Source organism: Urocitellus parryii, chromosome 9 (genome assembly GCF_045843805.1).
Source record: "Urocitellus parryii isolate mUroPar1 chromosome 9, mUroPar1.hap1, whole genome shotgun sequence".
Lineage (NCBI taxonomy): Eukaryota > Metazoa > Chordata > Mammalia > Rodentia > Sciuridae > Urocitellus > Urocitellus parryii.
The window spans coordinates 97,418,782-97,439,218 of NC_135539.1; the positions used below are offsets into that span (position 1 = coordinate 97,418,782).

General features: G+C 36.1%; 1 protein-coding gene and 1 non-coding gene across 7 annotated transcripts in view; one reads left to right on the forward strand and one right to left on the reverse strand.

Moving 5' to 3' along the window:
* The window catches only part of Mia3 (MIA SH3 domain ER export factor 3), a 66,574-nt gene that overhangs the window by 18,415 nt on the left and 27,722 nt on the right, over positions 1-20,437 (reverse strand). For 4 of the 6 annotated variants that reach the window (XM_077802874.1, XM_077802875.1, XM_077802873.1 and 1 more), the window contains 3 exons: positions 19,948-20,151; positions 17,439-17,584; positions 649-780 (listed from right to left, as the gene is read on the reverse strand). In XM_077802874.1, the coding sequence (XP_077659000.1) occupies positions 649-780; positions 17,439-17,584; positions 19,948-20,151 (482 nt within the window). Of the gene's footprint in view, positions 1-648; positions 781-1,875; positions 2,121-17,438; positions 17,585-19,947; positions 20,152-20,437 lie in introns of those variants that run through there. The other 2 variants (XM_077802877.1, XM_077802876.1) reach the window with 1 other exon arrangement.
* On the forward strand, positions 14,316-14,418 carry LOC144257065 (U6 spliceosomal RNA). The gene has a single exon (XR_013344376.1). It is a non-coding gene; the product is annotated as a U6 spliceosomal RNA (small nuclear RNA).

Genomic DNA, 20,437 nt, shown 5'->3' on the forward strand with positions numbered 1-20,437 from the left:
TGATCAAATCATAAAATCTGGGAAAAATTTATATAAAAGACTGGAAAAATTATCTCATCTCCTTTTTTTCATTTTACTGTATTTCTTTGCAGCATTTCCCCCTGTTTATATGTGTTTATATTAACATACAGTTCATCAACATTTAAATCTTAGTTTCTGCTTTTTTTTTCCCACTTCACATTTAATTGTGAGCATTTTCTGTACCTCAAAGCTTTGAAATAAATAAATCTGCCTACTATTCCATTAATCGAACATATAATAACCCCTAAATGAATTATGTTGTGCTAAGTCTTCAATCTAATACACTGTTCCATTGAAAAACATTACCAAAATCTTCAAAGCATAGTTATTTCTTTAAGATAGATTACTAGACATATATGCTACATAAAAGGATATTTATCTAACCTATCCCATCTTTTATCCCACTTTTAAGACTTCTGATACATATGAAACTACTGGTCAGGATGGCTGTAAGAATTACCAGTTCTACCAACTGCACCCACACTAAATTATTTTATAAGGTTAGTTTGACTTAAACCACTAATTTGTGTTTTAGCAACTGAAAAAGAAAAAAAGGGGGGGGGCAGTGACTATATAAAATAATCCTTGTACTTATGTGCTAAGGTATAAGTAAGTTAATTTACTCACAGCAAGAGCAGTTCTCCAAAAGAAAATGACAAAGGATACAATCCCAAAGAAAACAGTGAAAACTACAGGCTTCCATGGTAGTCCATAAAAATCAGTTCCAGGTTGAGTATCATCAGGCAATGTAGTAAACAGCTGAAACAGACAAATTAGAAGAAATGGGAAACCTTAAATTTATAACAAAACAGTCACAAAGAATCATGGCAATTCTAAACCAACCTCCTCATCAGAAATCCACCTCCTCAATATTTTCCAATAGCTTCTTCAAGAGAGAGGATACTGGCAGTCTCATATTTTTTGTTCGCTTGCAGTGTTTTCAAGTATAATGAATCTAAATACTTTTTAAAAAATATTTATTTATGTATCTTTAGTTTTAGGGTGGACACATTGTTTTGTTTTTATATGGTGCTGAGGATTGAACCCAGTGCCTCATGTATGCTAGGCAAGCGCTCTACCACTGAACCACAACCCCAGACCAAATCTAAATACTTTAAATTGAGCATACATTTCCAGTTTGTAACAGGCCCTATATCATCACATTGTCTAACACCTGGCTAGAATCCCTCTGGATCATTCTTTTCTCTTAGATAACCTGGTTTTTATAATATAAAAAATTCATTTAAGACAAAAAATATATGAAAGAACTAATTAATTTTATGGCAACAAATAAAAACAATGATGATATATGTGTAAGATTTTAAATCTTACTTCCATTCCACTCTTATATAAACAGATAAGTGACATGTAATTTCAGACAACTCTTGAAAACTGGCTTACATAAACTTCTCTGAATTTAACATCCTTCTATAAAATTCAAAGCCTAATTTTAAATGGTTGCTCAAAGGCAGTGCAGTAAACACCTGCCTACTCTTCCCTGTTTTCACCGCCCTCTACACGTAATACGAGATAACTGTCATTTGGGCCCAATTCCCCAGCAGTCTCCGTAGGGAAAAGACCTGTAGTAAAGTTAGCTGTTTGGATTGTTGGCTGCATTTCGAACATACCATGAGGTGGTCACCTCTATTCCATCAAAAAAAAAAAAAAAGTGCAAGTGGGGAAAGCTCAAGTACACTCTCACCGGCCTCGCTTAACAATACAGTCACGTCCTGCCTGCCTTGGGCCTGACACACTCCATTTCTCTGTCGCCGCACAGTCAGTGCACCCACTCCACCAGAACTCAGCCACCCGCCTGGCAGAGCTGGGGTCCCTCCCTGGGAATGGGACCGTCACCTCCAGTAGCTTGGCTATGAGGGCTGCATAGAGCACCGACAGGGGTCCCAGGAGCTCCGGGTCCCCGGGGGAAGCAGTGACAGAAGGCACAGTGGCAGGTACTGAGTCCATGGTGTAGGGACAGCTGAGCGGAAGCGACGCTTCCCTGCAGAACAGCACAGGACCCTCTCTTTCACCGTTTCCTACTTCGGTAGGACCCAACGCAGGGGGCGGGTACTGGGAGTGAACTTTGCCTTCCTCCACCGCAGGCGCTTTCCGCCCAACGCACGTAAAACGCGTCATCAGACGAAGGCCCTGGGCGGACTGCAGTGAGCAGACGGAGGATGCCGAGGGGCGGGGCGGGAGCCGAAAGAACCAACTGCGGAGCCCGGCGGGGGACAGCGCGAGGAGAGCCGAGCGGAAGAGTCCAAATGAAAGGACTCCAGAAGGAAAGAGGCTCACCTGTCCCCGGAACTGGGAGAGGACCGACGATTTAGAAGGCTCTGGAGGAAGCCAGGGAACTAGCAGAAGGGGATTATAGGCAGAGACTAGGAAAAAGGAGAAAGTCAGGCCTCCCAGCCCCTCCCAGAGCAAAACCCTTTTGTCAACGTGTTGAGACACCAGGTACCTGCCCCAAAAGTGCAGACGGAAGAGAAGCTTCTCCTGCTCCTTTCTAAAGGACTACTGCTCGGACTGGGCTTTCCTTCCCTGCTCACTCCAGTCCTGTTACTTTCTCCAATTGTGGATGACACTCTTTTTAAAAAGCCTTACCCTGGGCTGGGGATGTGGCTCAAGCGGTAGCGCGCTCGCCTGGCATGCGTGCGCCCGGGTTCGAGCCCCAGCACCACATACCAACAAAGATGTTGTGTCTGCCGAGAACTAAAAAAAAATAAATATTAAAAATTCTCTCTCTCACTCTCTCTCCTCTCTCACTCTCTCTAAAAAATAAAAATAAAAAAAAAAATAAAAAGCCTTACCCTAAGGAATCATGTCATCATCACCCCACGCAGGTGGCTTCATTTCTGGATGCCACATTTTAAGGTTGCATGACTTGTGGAAAAGAACAGAATCATGAATAGCCCCCCGAAAAGCACGTACTAAAAATTGAAGAAACTGGGGACGTTTAACTTGGGGAGGGAATGAACATCTGTGGATCTTTAAAAATATGTCGTCAAGTTGAATATAGACAATTCAAAAGAACAAGAATAAGCAGGAAAGCACTGAAAAAGAAGAGCAATGAAGGGTACAGGGAGGGCAGACTATATAATTAATTCATGTACCCTCGTCCAAGCCCAGGAATACATAGAGATTGTGGGACAGAATAGAGAATCCAGAAACAGAACCAACTGGACATTTGGGGTACAATAAAAGTTAGTTTGGGGAAAATAGACTTTCTAATAAGTAGCGTTACCACATGGAAAATTATAAAATTGGATTGTTCTCTACTTATTCAAAAGATAAACTACAAATGGATAAGAAACATGAATGTAAAAATAGAAAATAAACAAGTACTAGAAAATATTGGGTGAAATTTTCTATGTATTATGAGTGGGCAAAACCTGCCTCATTGAAAAAATCTCTCCTGGCTGTATCTAAACCTGCTACACACACACACACACACACACACACACACACACACAAACACAGTTTGACAATGACAACCTGAGAAAAAATATTTGCAACATATTATTGTCCAAAGAATCATGTTCCTGAAATATAAAGAACATTATAAATAAAATGGCCAGCAAACCTATACAAAAATGGGCTGAAGAAATAAACAGATCTCAGGAAAAGAAATGCAAATAGCTATAACATATGGAAACATGCTCTGCTTAGCTCATAATGAACAAAATACAAATTAAACCACCCAAGATACCATTTCTCACTTGCATTGGCAAGATCCAAACATTTGACAACATACTCAGTAGGTGAGAGAATGTGGGGGAATACAAATTCTCAGACACTGCTGATAAGTATACAAAATGATACAATCCTTATGAATGAGATTTGGCAACATCTCCCAAAACTGCTTATATATTTACCTATTAACTCAACAGTCCCACTTTTTTTTTTTTTTTAACTTTTTCAGTGCTGGGGAAGGGTATCTAGGGCAAGTGCTCTACTGCTGAGCTATAGTCCCCCAGCCCTAACTTCTAAAGATACTGGGAATACAACAACAAATGTTTAAAACTTGTATTTACAAAACTATGTTATTCAAGCATTAATTATAATAATACAAGATGGTCACAAAAGGCTGAAACAACCGTCATCAATGAAAGTTGTTGAATAAACCAAAGAAGAAAGAAAATAATTTTAAATACTGCTAAGAGCTGGTTTCCAGAATACATTTTTTTAAAATGAAGTAGAGAAAAATATTTATAGAATACTATTTGTATCTTAGAAAGTGAAAAAAGATGAATATATTATTTCTTATAGCTTTGAGGTAAAATTGACATGCAATAAACTACATGTATTTAAAGTGTGCAATTTGATAAATTTTAACATGAAATTATGAAATCACCATTATAATCAATATACACATCCTTTACTTCCAAAAATATTCTCATTCTCTAGGTAATTCTGCCCTTTGTCACCCTTCCTTCTTGCCCCCCACTTTCCCATTCCTCCAGCAAAATGTCTATCTTAATAGATTGCTTTGTATTCCTCAAGTTTTATGTGTATGGGATAATATATTGTATTTTCTATGGCTTCTCTTATTCAGCATAATTTGAGATTCATCTACATCAGTTTATCTGTCATCTATTTTTACTGCTGAGTAGCATTTCATTATATGTACGTACCACAATTTGTCTATCATCTATTGATAGACATTTGGATTTTTTTCCAGTTTGGGGCTTTTACAAATAAAATAGCCAAGAACACTGATATAAAATTCCTCCTATTGCTATATAACTTATCTTTTCTTTGGAAAAGAATGGTTGGATATGACTGGTGTATGTTTACCTTTTTAAGAAGGTGATTCTACCACTTTATATCCCCACCAGCTGTGTACCCATCCAGTTCCTCCATCTCTTCTCCAACCACTCAGCACAATTGTCTTTAATATTAGATATTTAATAAGTGTGTAGTGGTAACTCTTATGCTTCAAAATTGCATTTCCCTGATAATTATGTCAAGCATTTTTAATGTATTTACTATATGTTTATCTGCTTTGATGAAGTGTTATTTTACAGGACTATATTTTTTCTAATGAGTTCTAAGAGTTCTTCATATATTCTTGATGCAAGTCTTGATAAATGCTTTACAGTAATTTCCTCCCAGCTTGTGTTTTGTCTATTTCATTCACTTCAAAGTGTATTTTGAATTACAGAGGTTTTAGTTTGATGAAAAAATCCTTTTTAATGCTTTTGTTGTCAAATTTAAGAAATCTTTGCCGAACCTAAGTTCAACAAAAATTTTTCTCTTATTTTTTTTTCCTAGAGGTTTTGTAGTGTTGAGTTTAATATTTAAGTCTGTGAGTTAATTCAGGTGTCTAATGCAAGGCACCGATCAATATTTTGCATATAAATATGCAGTAATTTCAGTACCATTTGCTGAAAAAACTTTCCATTCTCTACTTGTCTTTCCATCTTTGTCAATGACTGTTGACATATATATTGTGTATCTATCTCTGAATTCTTGGCTCTGTTCCAATGTTTTGTCTGCAATCCTGATTACTGTAGCTTTAGAATATTTTTTTTTCTTTTTTTCCTCTTCGTATGGTACTAGGGATTGAACACAGGACCTTGCATATGCTACGCAAGTGCTCTACCACTGAGCTACATCCCCAGCCCTAGATTAAGTCTTGAAGCCACGTATTCTAGGTCTGTTGCAATCAGCTTGTCATTTTCTACAAAACTCTGCAGGGATTTTGATTGGAATAATGTTGACTCTGGTGATTAAACTGGGATGAATGGACACCTTAGCCTTCTGACTCATAAATTAGGTATATCTCTCCATTTAGGTTCTCTTTAATTTCTATCATCAATATTTTATAGTTTTTAACATACACATTTTAGTTTTTGCCACCTTTATGTTTAAATACTTCATATTTTTATTCTATTGTACAAGGAAATCTTTAAAATTTCAATTTCTAATTATTCATTGTTAATATATAGAAAATATAATTGCTTTTAGATGTAAATTTTATCTGTCAACCTTCAATAGCTTTTTTCTAGATCATACCAGATTGTATCTATATATATTCATGTTATCTGAAAATAAAGAGAATTTTATTTCTTCCTTTCCAATCTGAGTGCATTTTATTTCTTTGTCTTGCCTTAGTATACTAGCTATTTACTGCACCCCAGTACAATGCTGAATAGATGTAATGAGAGTGGACATCTCTGTTTGGTTTCTGATCTTGGGGAAAAGTATTCAATTATCAACCATTAAGTATGAGGTTAGCTGCATTTTTTCAGAGGATGTTTTAAGCTCCCTTCTATTCCTAGTTTGTTGTTTGTTTTTCTACATCAATAATCAATGCTGAGGGGCTGGGGTTGATACTCAGTGGTAGAGCACTTGCCTAGCATGTGTGAGGCAATGGGTTCGATTCTCAGCACCGCATATAAATAAGTGAATAAAATAAAAGTCAATCAACATCTAAAAAATTTTTTTAAATAATAATCAGAGCTGATTTTTTTTTAACATGTCGATGGGATTTATTGTCACCTACTTGTACATGCACACAAAATAACAATATAATTTGGCCAATATTACTCCCCAACATTTCCCCCCTCTGCTATATTTTTTAAATGCTTGTTTTGTATCTCTTGAGCTAAACACAAAGATTGTGCTTTTAGGTACATCAATGTGGTAAATTTCATTGATTTTCAAATGTTAAATAAATTTTGGATTCTTGACATAAATCCCCATCATCAGTCTAGTTTTTGTCTATGATGTATTTTCCTTTTACATATTGTTGTATTTGACTTAAATTTTTATTTAGAATTTCTGTACAGATTCATTGGAGATCCCATGAGAGGTATGTGGTTTTCTTTTCTTGTTATATCTTTGTCTTGGTTTGGTGTAGTGATAACACTGGCTTCATAGGAGAAATATTTCCTTGCTTTAATATTCTACAAGGGTTTAGTATTACTAATACTATTAGGAATTAGTATCATTTCTTCCTTACAGGTTTAATTGGATCACCAATAAAGCTATCTGGGTCTTATATTTTTTTCTTTGTAGAAAGGTTTTTACCTATACCTTCAATTTCTTTAATAGTCAACAAGGTTATGAAATTGTCTGTTTTTCTTGAGTGAACTTTTGCAATTTGTGGCTTAAATAGAATTTCTTCATTTCATCTAAATTGTCAAGTTAATTAACATAAACTGTTCATAATATCCCCATTATCAGTCTAGTATCTGTAAAATCTGTAGTTATATCCCTTCTCTGATTGCGGATATTGGTAATCTGTGTCTCCTCTTTTATTTCCCTCACTAGATGTTGATCAATTTTATTCATCTTAAAGAACTAGCTTTGGGGCTGGGGATGTGGCTCAAGCGGTAGCGCAGTTGCCTGGCATGCATGCAGCCCGGGTTCAATCCTCAGCACCACATACAAACAAAGATGTTGTGTCTGCCGAAAATTAAGAAAAATAAATATTAAAAAATTCTCTCTCTCTCTCTCTCTCTCTCTCTCTCTCTCTCTCTCTCTCTCTTTCTTTAAAAAAAAATAAAGAACTAGCTTTGGGTTTCATTGATTTTCTCTTATTTTCCTTTTTAAAAATTTTACTGACTATGGTCTTTATTATATCTTTTTTTCTTGCTTACTTGGAGATTAACTTATTTTTCCTTTTCTAGTTTCTCATAGTAGGAACTAAAGTCAATGACTGGAGACTTCTTTTTTAATAAAGCTATCTTGGGCCTGGTAGTGCTATAAATTTTCCAATAACACTTTAGTGACATTGCACAAATGGATATGTTGTTTTCAGTTTTATTCAACTCAAAATATGAATTTCTTCTCTGATTTATTTGACTCAAAAATTATTTAGCAGTGGGGGCTAAGGTTGTAGCTCAGTGGTAAAGTGCTTGCCTCACATGTGTGAGGCACTGGGTTCGATCCCCAGCACCACATAAAAATAAATGTACTGTGTTGTTCATTTATACAAAAAAAAATATATATATATATATATATATATTTAGCAGCCTGGCACTTAAGTTTTCAAATATTTGAGAATTTTCCAGATTTTTCCATTATTGATTTCTCATTTTATTGTGTTCAGAGAATAAGCTTTGCCTGACTTTGAATACTTTTATATTTACTGATAATTTTTTTAAGATCCAGAATATAGTTTATCTTGGTAAATGTTCCATGTGCACTAAGCTCCTTGGGGGTTTTCTATAAATGTCAATTAATTTCAAATGGATGGATTGATTATGTCATTCATACTTTCTACAACCTTACTTTTATTTTTCATTTTCTGCCAATTGCTGAGGAGAGGATATTGAAATCTCTAAATGTAATCTATAGGATTCATCATTTTCTTCATAATTCTATCAATTTTTATACTTCATGTATTTTGAAGGTCTAATATTAAAAGTACAAGCATTTAGGTTTATTATATAATCTTGACTGATTCGTTTATCATTAGGAAATAACTTTCTTTAGTCCTGATGATATATTTTGCCCCACAACCTTTTTTGGTTTAATGTAGCTACTCCAGATTTCCTTTGACTAGTGTTTAACATGAGATACCTTTTCCAATCATTTTAATTTTGACTTCTTTGTGTCTTTCTATTTACAGTGTTATTCCCTTAGACATCTATTTGGGTCTTGCTTCTTTAGGCAATATGACAATCTCTGTTTTTAACTGATGTATTTAGATACTTTCCACTTAATAGGATTACTGCTGTGCATAGGTGAAAGCTTAATATAATCTATTTGTTCCTTCTGTTCTTTGTTTTTTTTCTTTTCTTTCTGTCTTCTTTTGCAGAAATACCACTATCGGTATTTTTAGTGATTCCTCTATTGGCTTATTAAGCTATAACTCTGTTTTCTAATCTTAGTGCTTCAGGGTTTAGAATATACATCTTTAATTTGTCACAATCTACCTTCAAATGATACTATATTACTTCACATATTCAATAAGAATGTTACAATTGTTACTACCCTTCTGAGATTTATACTGTTGTCATGTATTTTACTTTACATGTTTTTTAAGTCCCATACTACACTGATATTTGTCTTTAAACAGTCAATGACTTTTTAAAATGTTCAAATAAGAAAAATTATTTTAAATATTTATGCACACAGTCACCATTTTCAGTGTTCTTTACTCCTTTATTCCATTATTTCCATCTGCTGTCTTGGTGCAAGTGTAGGGTGAATTCTTTTAGCTTGTATGTAAGTACAAGTCTTCATTTTAGAAAGATATTTCACTGGGCATGATATTATCAGCCAACATTATTACTCTTCAAATATATTAAAGGTATCACTCCACTATATTCTCTTATGCCTAATTTCTGACAAGAAATCTGATGTCATCCTTAGTTCTTCTCTACATAAATGTCTTCTCTAACTGCTAAGATTGCTCTTTATCACTGGTTTTGAGCAATTTATTTATGATATAATATACCTTGATATAGCTTTATTCATGCTTTTTGTACTCTAGTTCCATTTAATATCTTGGACCTGCAGATGTACAGTTTTCACAAATTTTTTAAAATTTTTGGCCATCATTTCTTAAAATATTTTTCTGAATACCTCTCATCGCTCAACTTGAAACTGTCCCACGGCTCACTGATGCTCTGGTTCACTTTTCTTTAACAGAAGACATTTTCCCTGTGTTTCATTTGGGGTACTTCTCCTGCTATGTCCTCAAGTTCACTAACAATTTCATCACAATGCTTATTCTGGCATTAATACCATCCACTGTGTTTATCATATATTTTAAACTCTAGAAGTCTGATTTTCTTAAAATATATCTTCTATATCCCTTTTTACCTTTTTAACACACGAAATATAGTAGTAATAACTTTTTTAAAAAATGCCATTATCTCATTCTAACATCTCCACCAGTTCTCAGTTGGCTTTGATTGGATGATTCTTCTCCTCATCATTGTGGATTGAATTTTTCTTGCTTCTTTGCATGCCTGGTAAGCTTTGATTCGATGCCATACATTACGAATTACTATTCTTAATATTTCGTATACAATTAAATTACTGGAAACAATTTGATTCTCTTGGGTCTGAATATTTGTTAGGTATGACATAAATTGTAATAGTCAGTCCGAGGTAACACCCTTCTGATTATTCTACCCAACTTCCTTAGATAGTTTTTTCCAGGTGCTATTCTGGTCCCTGTGTTAGGACCTGTTCCTTCTAATCACTTAAGATTGTTTCTCTGACTTGCTAAGCAGTTTCATCACACTTATGTGCAGATCAATACCCTGCTGAACACTCAGAGAGCCTTGCACAGATTTCCAGAATTGTCTCTCAATGTAGCAACCTTCTTTTGGTACTCCACCTTGTGAATTCTAGTCACTTTGGTTTTCCTGGAATCTCAGCACCATCTCTCAATTCATGGTATCCTCTGGTTCCCCTTCTTTGTCATGGCTTGGGAATCTCTTAACATAGTAAAAGCTGGGGCAACTAAAGAGCTCACAGCATTTGTTCCTTATGTTTCCAGAATCATTCTTTGTTGCTTGATCTTCAATGTTGCTGGATCTTCAAATTTTATCTGTTTGTGGGTTTTTTTTTTCATATTTATTTTAGTTGTTTCAGTTGGGAAGGTGAAGCCAGTACCTATATAAAGCTATCATAGCTAGATGTAAAAATCATTTGCTTTTCTTTTTCTTTTTATGGTGCTGGGGATTGAACACATGGCCTCATGTATGGTAGGCAAGTGCTCTACCACTGAGCTACATATCCCTTTTCTCATTTGCTTATTTTTTTTTAATAGCAGAATACATAATGAAATAAATTTTAAAAGTTAACTATAAAAGAGAGTAACATCAGGGTAGACAGAACTAGGACAAAAGCTAGAGTTCTTTCAAAATCAGGCAGGAGAATCACAAGTTCAAAGCTAGCCTCAGCAACTTAGCAAGTCCCTACGCAACTTAGTGAGAACTATCTCTAAATAAAAAATAAAGAGGCTAGGTATGTGGCTCAGTGGATAGGAGCCCTGGGTTCAATCACCAGTACCAGAAAACAGAAACAACTTATTTTTACAAATTAACTTTGGCTCTTCTAAATATTTAAATAATTGTAAAATAAACAAAAAAATCTTTAAAAAGTAACACCTAAATATTGAAAGCAAAAATGAAACAACCTGTGATATCATGTTGGTGACAAACCACAGAAATGAATTATTTCAAACATACCTTAGTGGGATTATAGCTTAAAGACAAGAGAATTTCATTTCATTTCAGGAATACATTCCTGAAAGTATTTTAAATAACATAAATATAGTCATGTGTTGCTTAATGATGGGAATAAATTCTGAGAAACACATCTTAGGCAATTTCAGTGTGTAAACATCATTGATTATACTTATACAACCTAGAAAATATAGCCATTTCCACACGTAGGTATTCATATATGGTATATCATCGCTTTGGGGATAAAAACCTATAAGATATTATTATACTGAATTCTATAGACAATTGTAACATTGTAAATGTTTATATATCTAAACATGTCAAAACACAAAAAAGATATTAAAAATACTAGGTGACAAGAATTTTTTAGCTCCATTATTATGCACTAATGAACAAAATGTCATTTAGTGGCACAAGACTGTAAACAATTATATTGATGTCATTGAAAACTGGAACTCCAACATCAGAGAAAGAAAACACAAATCTAAGATAGATGAAGTGAAGTAAAATCTCTCTAGTATCCTGAATTTTCATGGGAATTATCTAAATGACATGATGAAAATCCCCACATATTTCTGAGCTTTGTTCACTAAAAAGGCCTACAAATGACTGTCAATTTGAGCAATAAGCAATCCTAGTACTTGGAATGTAGCCTCTAAATATCATTTCCTATTGAAAGGAACCAGAGTTCTTTTAGAGAAATAGTTCCTTCAAGGTCTGGACAGGGAATGTTTAAGATGAACTTAGAACATCTCATAGTTCAAAAGCAAGGGAAATAGGTAACAATGACCACTAGGTGGTGGCAAAGGGTCCCAGGAGCCAAGATAAAGAGGCTTCTACAAGGCAAAAGGGGGAGAAATTGAGCATCAGGTAAGAACAATTACTATTCCTAACTGGATTAAACACACCAAATATTTTTAAATGCATGACATCATATTGACTCTTAAATAAAAGTTAAAAAGATTTCAAAAGCCCCTTTGGGTATCATTTGATAATGCTAGAATAATACCTTACTATTCTGAAAAGTGTTTAAATGAAGAAAAGGAATCAAATGTTTATCTCCTGCCTTAACTATACAAACCAAATATCTGTGTAAAGAATAATCAATCATAGCTAGGCGCCGTGGCACACACTTGTAATCCCAGTAGCTTGGGAGGCTGAGGAGGGAAGATAGCAAGTTCAAAGTCAGCCTCAGCAAAAGTGAATTGCTAAGCAACTCAGTGAGACCCTGTATATAAATAAAATACAAAATAGGGCTGGGGATATGGCTCACTAGCCAAGTGCCCCTGAATTTAATCCCCAGTACCAAAAAAAAAAAAAAAAAGAAAGAAAGAAAGAAAGAATAATCAATCATAAATTTTTATTTGTATAGGCATCCCAGCCTTTAAATGAAGAAAGAAAAATCCCAGCAACTCAGACCATTGCTATTTTGCAACCTGTAATATATTAGCAAATCTCACCAAGGTCACTGTTGACTAGTAGTCAACATCAAAGGAGAGGACATGCAGATGTCAATGCAATATTTCCTATTAAGTTTTCATAAGAAACAGAATTGAACCTAAACCTGACTACCAATTTCCAAGAAATATAAAGCAACAGAGAGAGGCTGAGGTTGTTAGCTCAGCACTTGCCTAGAATGCATGGAGCCAGAGGTTCAATCCCCAGCACCACCAAAAAAAAAAAAAAAAAAAGGCAATAGAGAAAACAGGTTAAATTGTTGTACCAGGGGGATGTCATTTATTCACCCAAACCACGATATATCCTAGAAGTCCCACAAACATATTTTTTTCAATTATTGCAAAAAGTTACAACAAAAGGAGAAATCAATAGAGAGTAACTTATATGAGACTTGTTCTCCCACTGAAAGCAACCAGAAAGTTGGAAAATATATATATATATTTTTTTAAATTTATTTATTTATTTATTTTTTGGTACCAGGGATTGAACTCAGGAGCACTTGATCACTGAGCCACATCCCCAGTCTCAGCCCCATTTTGTATTTTATTTAGAGACAGGGTCTCACTGAGTTACTTAGCACCTCACTTTTGGCTTTGAACTCGTGATCCTCCTGTCTCAGCCTCCCGAGCCACTAGGATTAAGGCATGTGCCACCATGCCCAGTCAAAATATATTTTTAAAGAGCTATTTTTCAGATAGAAAGCCACAAGGGACATGCAACTGTCACCCCTAAGAGCAGGAGAACAAATAGGTGAGCATTCTACCTGGAGGCACCCTCTAGACCTCAGTTTGGGGAAGGGGAACCCAAATGGGGCACAACAGTCTCACTGAGGAGAGAGAGACCAGAGTTCCAGGAGATTAAGCAGCAAAAAATATGTAGAGAAAACTACCAGAAAGATGGGAGCCACAAAGAAAAAGAGTTCCAGAAATCTGCATGGAGGTGGTCTTCAGTTTGGGACTACATTCTAAGCAGTACCTTCGAGGGCCAAGAACAACTATAAGCTAACCAATCCCACAGTTGGCACTGAGCTGGGAGAAGTCTGGATTCCAGCTAGCCAGAGAGAGCTGACATACAAAAACAGTATGGTCAACAAGCTCATGAAGAGGTATTTGATCCAGGCATCATGGCACATGTCTGTAATCCCAGCAACTCAGAAGGTTGAGGCAGGAGGATCCCAAGTTTGAGGTTGGCAACTTATCAAGGGCCTAAGCAAGTTAGTGAGACCCTATCTCAAAAGAAAAAAAAAAGTTCACTCAATATCATTAATTATCAGGAAATAAACTCACAAAGACATATCCACTAGAATGGCCCAAGTGCTAGTGAAGATGAAGTCAAGTGGAAGTCTCCTAAATTTCTGGTGGAAGTATAAAATGATTGTGGTCATTTTTTAGCATGGCTTGACAGTATCACATAAGATAAAAACATACATTAAACGTAGGAGGCAATTGCACTCCTAGATATGAGTCCACTTATAGTGGCATATATATGAAATAGTACTGTAGGAAAAATGAATCTATAGTTTAAAAAAAAAAGTTATCAGTGGTTGCCTGGAACAGGTGGTGAAGGAACTCACTGGGAAGGATCCCAAGGAAACCCCTTTTCTAGTGAAAAAACTGTTCTATATCTTGATTATGGTAGTTTTTACATGGGTATCTACATTTGTTAAAACTCAGAGTATGCTTGCTTTGGCAGCACATATACTAAAATTGGAACAATACAGAAAAAATTAGCATGGTCCCTGAGCAAGGATGACACCCACATTTGTGAAGCATTCCATAGTTTTGTGGAACCAACCCTTCAGCAGATGGATAAAGAAACTGTGGTACATATATGAAATGGAATATTACTTATAGCATTAAAAGAGAAAAAAAAATTATGGCATCTGCGGGTGAATGGGAATATCAGGTTAAGGGAAGTAAGCCAATCCCAAAAACCAAAAGCTGTATGTTCTCTCTGAAAGTGGATGCTGACCCATAATGGGGGTGAGGTGGGTGGTAAGGGGCATGGAAAGAATGGAGGAACTTTGACTGGGCAAAGGGGAGGTAGGACAGGTGAGGGGGCATAGGGATAGGAAAGATGGTGGAATGAGATGAACCTCATTACCCGAGGTACATGTAGGACTACACATGTGTTGTGTACAACTAGGAAAAGTTTTGTTCCATTTATATACAATGAATCGAAATGCATTCTGCTATCATGTATAACCAATTAGAACAAATTAAAAAAACTCACTGATATTGGCTATCAAGGAATTACTGTTAAGTTGGGTGATGGCCCGTGGGTTCATTATACTATTCTCTATGCTTTTCTTTAAAGCTTTTTTAATTACATTTATTTTTTAACTAGTACATAGAAACAAACATTATAATTATTGAAGTAGGTAACATGACATTTTGATGCATGTATACACTATGTAATGTTTGAATCAGTTAAATATATCTACCTCCTCAAACATCATTTCTCTATGGTAAAACTTTCACAATCTTTTCTTCTAGTATTCTAAAATATACAGTATGTTATGGTTACCTATAGTCCCCTACTATTCTCTCTGCTCTTATTTGAAAGTTTCCATGATAAAAATACTAAAAATAATTTTTAAATTAAGATATAACTTCAAATATTTAAAGGATTTCTATGTAGAAAAGAATTCAATTTTATAGAGGAAATCATGTGGAGGAAAATTTGGAGTCAATACAAGGATGAACTAGACAACAGAAGAACATATAGCCTTGTAAGAGAGTGACTCATGCTAGGAAATACTGGTGTACAGGCTTCATAACTACTCGTCAGGGCCACAGTAAAGAAAATAACTAGCAATGAGTGAGAAACAGCCTTCCAAGGTTTCTTCTAACACTAAGATTCTACTAAGATTCCATTGATCAATGAATCTGATTGGTGCACATCTCCCAAACACATCAGAGCCTATTACTCTCCAGTCCTGTCAGATATCATACTACTTGTTTAAGATTTTACATTGACTTGTTCATAATTTTTGCATATATTTGTTAAGTCCTTTTCTTAAGGCTTTCAAAAATCACAATCATGCCTTACACCTGTTAGACTCTTTTAGTCCTCGCACAATGTCCTGTATATACTGGGCCATGAAAATGCCTTTTTGAAATCTCCTTTCAAATCAGCCTCTTTCTTTGCCACTCACGTCTATATCTTACCTATCACCGTACAATCACTGACCATACCTGCACCATATTCGTGTCCCCCGACCTAGACCTAGAGGAGGGCTCTGTGCATACCTAAAAATATGAATAAAGAAATCCTTCCCATATCGTGAGGCTGTTAACTTTCCAAGTGATGCTGATTCATTCTGATAATCAAATTATGACTGTGGAAGACTGCTTTAATCACTGGAAATATCATTATTCTAACTGCCTGGCTTGTACATACCCCTTACCCAGGTGGCTGCCACCATCATGAACAAACATGGAGCCAACTGAAAAGTGATTTGTTTCTCCCCACCACATCTTTTCCACCCTGGTGGTCTTTCCTCCCCAGGTATTCATTGTCTTTATACCACCTTCTGACTGCCTACGTGAGAATTAGGGGGTGTGTGTGGGTAAAACCCTTCAAAATGCCAGACACCTCACCAGACATTTTACCTTGTCAAATCATTTAATTCTTATGATTGGAGTAAGCATTATCTACATTTTTCAGATGAGGAAAACTTTTTTCAAAAGTTTAGTTATTTGCCCAAACTTCTAAATGATAACCTTGGGATTTGAAACCAGATCTACCTGGCTTCAAAATCTATACATTTTACAAGGAAAACAATAACATCACCTTTCTTACACAAGCCTTGAAACAACACAACCTACAGGAAACAACTTCAGTTGAGGAGGATTACTGTCACAATGGCCCTAGGACCATCTTATCCTCCAACCTCTAAAAGCTTTCTCATTCCTATAATTAAACTCTAAAAGTCCAATATCAACAAATACCAATGGGGGGGGGTGGTAAGTCCTAAAATGCTTAGATAAGCTTCTAGACAGATTAAATGTCTTGTTTGGATCATGATTTTCTTTAGAAAGATCAGCCTTAAGTGACTCTTTCTAAGAAACAGATCTAACCTAATTCCTTTCATTCTTAAAACTTTCTAAGGATCCCCACTATTAATGGTCTAATGCTACTTTGGCTCATGACTTCCTTTAAGATTTGCTGGCCTCTCCAACAGGCCCATCCCCCTCCAACTTCACACTTTACAACACCAACTATTCACATTCTCCTGCCCTCCCCAAATATCCTTTTCTTCATGTTTCCATTTCTCTGAACATATTTCTTCTGACTGCCAGCTTCCCCCACCATCCTCCACCCCAGTCTGTCTAATCAACAACAAACCACATGTCAGACTTCTGTTTGCCCTTTGCCTGTGCTTCAAACACATCTCAACTACTTTCTGACCTTATTGATCACCCTTCCAACCATAATAAATGCATTTATGGACAATAATGTTCTACCATCAAATAAATACCTCTCTTTCTGCCATTATCTTACTGTGTTTCAAGTAAATGCTGTTATCTCCCTGCCAGAATGAAAGGTTCTGAGGGGAAGAACCAAGTTTTTACAGGTGTGCAAATGTCCAGCCTTGGTAGACAGCAAATCTTCCTCATATGCTAAACCAAGTAGCCATTAAAGCCACACCCCTATGGCTTTTGTTTCAGGAGCTATCTACTCAAAGGGTCAGGAGTCATTTTCATAAAGACATTTTAAGTTCTTCACTTCATGACCAGAAGCCACTTAAAAACTAATAAATAATCAACATTCTAATTGAAGAAACTATGTCAAACTTACCATCTTAGACAAATAAAGCAAGAATGAATATAACAAGAAAAGTATGTTGTCCAAAAGGGTGGCATCGGCTGGCTCTTCCACCTTTATCTCTAGTTGGTTTTCTGTATCAGCAGCATCAACAGGAGTACCTTCTGTTATAAATAGCTCTAAAATTGAAAGGGGAAATGGCTATTTTATTTTATGCTATAGAATAAGAATTGTCTCTCTTCAGTTTCAATATTCATCGAGTGTTTCACTAAATATATGAGTCACAGTGCCTGGAATATGTGGCTCTCCTAAAGACAATTAACACAGAGAAGAAAACTTCAAAATCCTAATTAGAGCTGTCAGACCCTTCAATTATAAAATGAACAATCTCCAGTCTACTCTCCACTACTTCCATGGCCATACAACTGCTACCAGAACAATATTTACTCAAGGAAAATTTTTAAAACCAGAGATATATAGACAGGGTCACATTCAACAAACATGGATTTAGTGCTGGTGAAACTTTGTGTTTAAAATTTTAGGAAAATTAGTTGGGGCTGGGGATGTGGCTCAAGCGGTAGCGCGCTTGACTGGCATGCGTGCGGCCCGGGTTCGATCCTCAGCACCACGTACAAACAAAGGTGTTGTGTCTGCCGAAAACTAAAAAATAAATATTAAAAAGTAAAAAAAAAAATCTTAAAAAATAAAAATAAAAAAAATAATAATAAAATTTTAGGAAAGCTGAAAGAGAGGGAGTTTTGGTTTGTAGATTTGCAGGTGGAATGAGCCAAGGCTTAACACAGTATCTGGCACCTGGCAGAGATACTCAACAATTATTTATTGAATGGACAGATGACAGCTATTTAAAAAGAACACAGTAATACCAAGAGAGACTAAAGGGAATTGGGTACAGACCTGCATTGAGGCTGTGTGAATGAAGTAGAATTCCAGTTAGACCTGAGAGCTTGTATGGGTGGAATTTCAGTATGAGTTACATGAGCCTGGGGTATGTTTGATTAAACAGCAGGAGTCCAACATACAGTTATTAAGAAGTTGGACCAGTTGCCTCTAAGGTCTTTCTCAACCCTGAGATTCCATTCACTACTATTTTTTTAAGCTTTTGCCTAATTTTTTTTTTTTTAGTTTTTGATGGACCTTTATTTTATTTATTTGTATACAGTGCTGAGAATCAAACCCAGTGCCTCACATGTTAGACAAGCACTCTACCACTGAGCTACAACCCCAGGCCCTCCATTCACTATTGGTCTATGAATTTGACTGCTGGTGAAGTCTGCCCCATTGGCTCAGCATCTCAGCACCTGAGACACATTAAATGACATTTGGGAAGATTTTATCTATAAAGGTCATTGACATCATTTTGTGGCGGAACCTAAAAGGCCAGGGAAATAATTCATTCTTAATTTTGTAAGCCAAGTTTTCCCTAATCTTGAAAGTTTTGGAGCATGAAAATAACAAATCTTAATGGTGTGTGATTCATTTTCAGAACCTTATGGAGTTAAAGACAGTTCAGAAGTCAGTAGTGTTCATATATGGATGCAATGTCTTCTGGAAAATGGGAGAACTGATATGTTATTCCTTCTCAAATTAACTGAATCCCCCCCCCTGCTATGAGTTCTCCTACACTCTGTGTGTGCAGATGGTGGGGGGGTTCAGATCAGTGCTGCCAAGCCCTGCACTGGTGCAAGATAATGCTATAGCTATGCTTACAGACCGGAACCTTTAAAAACACAAAATACAGTAATTATGGCTTTATAGCACCATACTGGATGGATAAAATAAAACAATTAGTCATCATCTAATTTACTGATAAAATGAGAGTGAGCAACACAAAAGTAGAATGCTGTTGATGCCATTATTGGGGATTTTTTTGAAAAATTGTTTCTCATCTCCCACTGGATACTGTGCACTATGATGAAGTATTCATAAGTGTCAGTCTAAAATGGATTGCAGTTCTGTACTGTTTCCTGTAAGTATATAGTATAAAGATCTGGACCATTGACTGCATTTGAAAAAGTTTAATTACCATGTCCAGGAAGCAAGTCAAAACAGGACTTGAGCTATATTACATTCCATTTAGAAGAAAAGGGAAAAAACACAGAATTTATGAGACTATGAACAGTGATTATTCAAGCTAACTTGTACCAGGCCAGACTTTCCTGGAAGGCCTGCTAAACACAGATTGTGGGTCCCACCCCCAGAGTTTCTGGTGCTGTTGGTCTGGTTGAAAACTACAGTTTTAGAGCATAAGGCCTTTGAAGAATAATATTTTAGTTGTAAATGGTTTACACAAGCTAGTCATAGCTAAACATTTGCTTTTAGGTGAGTTACAGTCTCTGGCCTATTTTTGATTTCTAGTCATCTTTATTCTTGCTTTTCTCTCACTTAAGAGATTTTTTTTTTTTTAACTCACATGTACCTATATCATTCTCTGCTCTATTTCGTACCTTTGGCAACAAATATCCTTGAAAGCCTTCATTATGATAATGCCTCTACTTTGTAGAGAAAAATTGGCAAGCTTTACCTGGGTCTACTTTCTCAGTATTTGGGATCTGAGACACTTCTGAGACACCCATGTCCTCAGTCACAGGTTGACTCAAGAGGCTGGGCTCTTCAGGATGGTTCACATTAAAATGATGATTCAGGAAGTGAGGCTCTTCATGAAGATTTCTATTAAGATGATTTGTGTTCTCTTTAGGAAAATCATCTTCATGGGGTGGCTGCATCTCTACAAGGGAGAAGAATGCATTGAGCCAGATGGATGACACTATCTACCCCCACTTAAGCCCAATGATCAGCACTCCCCCTCAGCACACAGCTCCAGATACCTCAACACTGCCCTCCATGTCCTGGCATGCGCCCATGAGAACAACTGGGCAAGGATATGGGAGGGTTAATTGTTTTCATCCCATTTAAAGGATGACTGAACTATACAGTCAAATTTATAAAGAAGCCTTTAATCCAAAGTATTTCATAAACAAATACATTTATGATAGAGGCTTCAATAACTTACC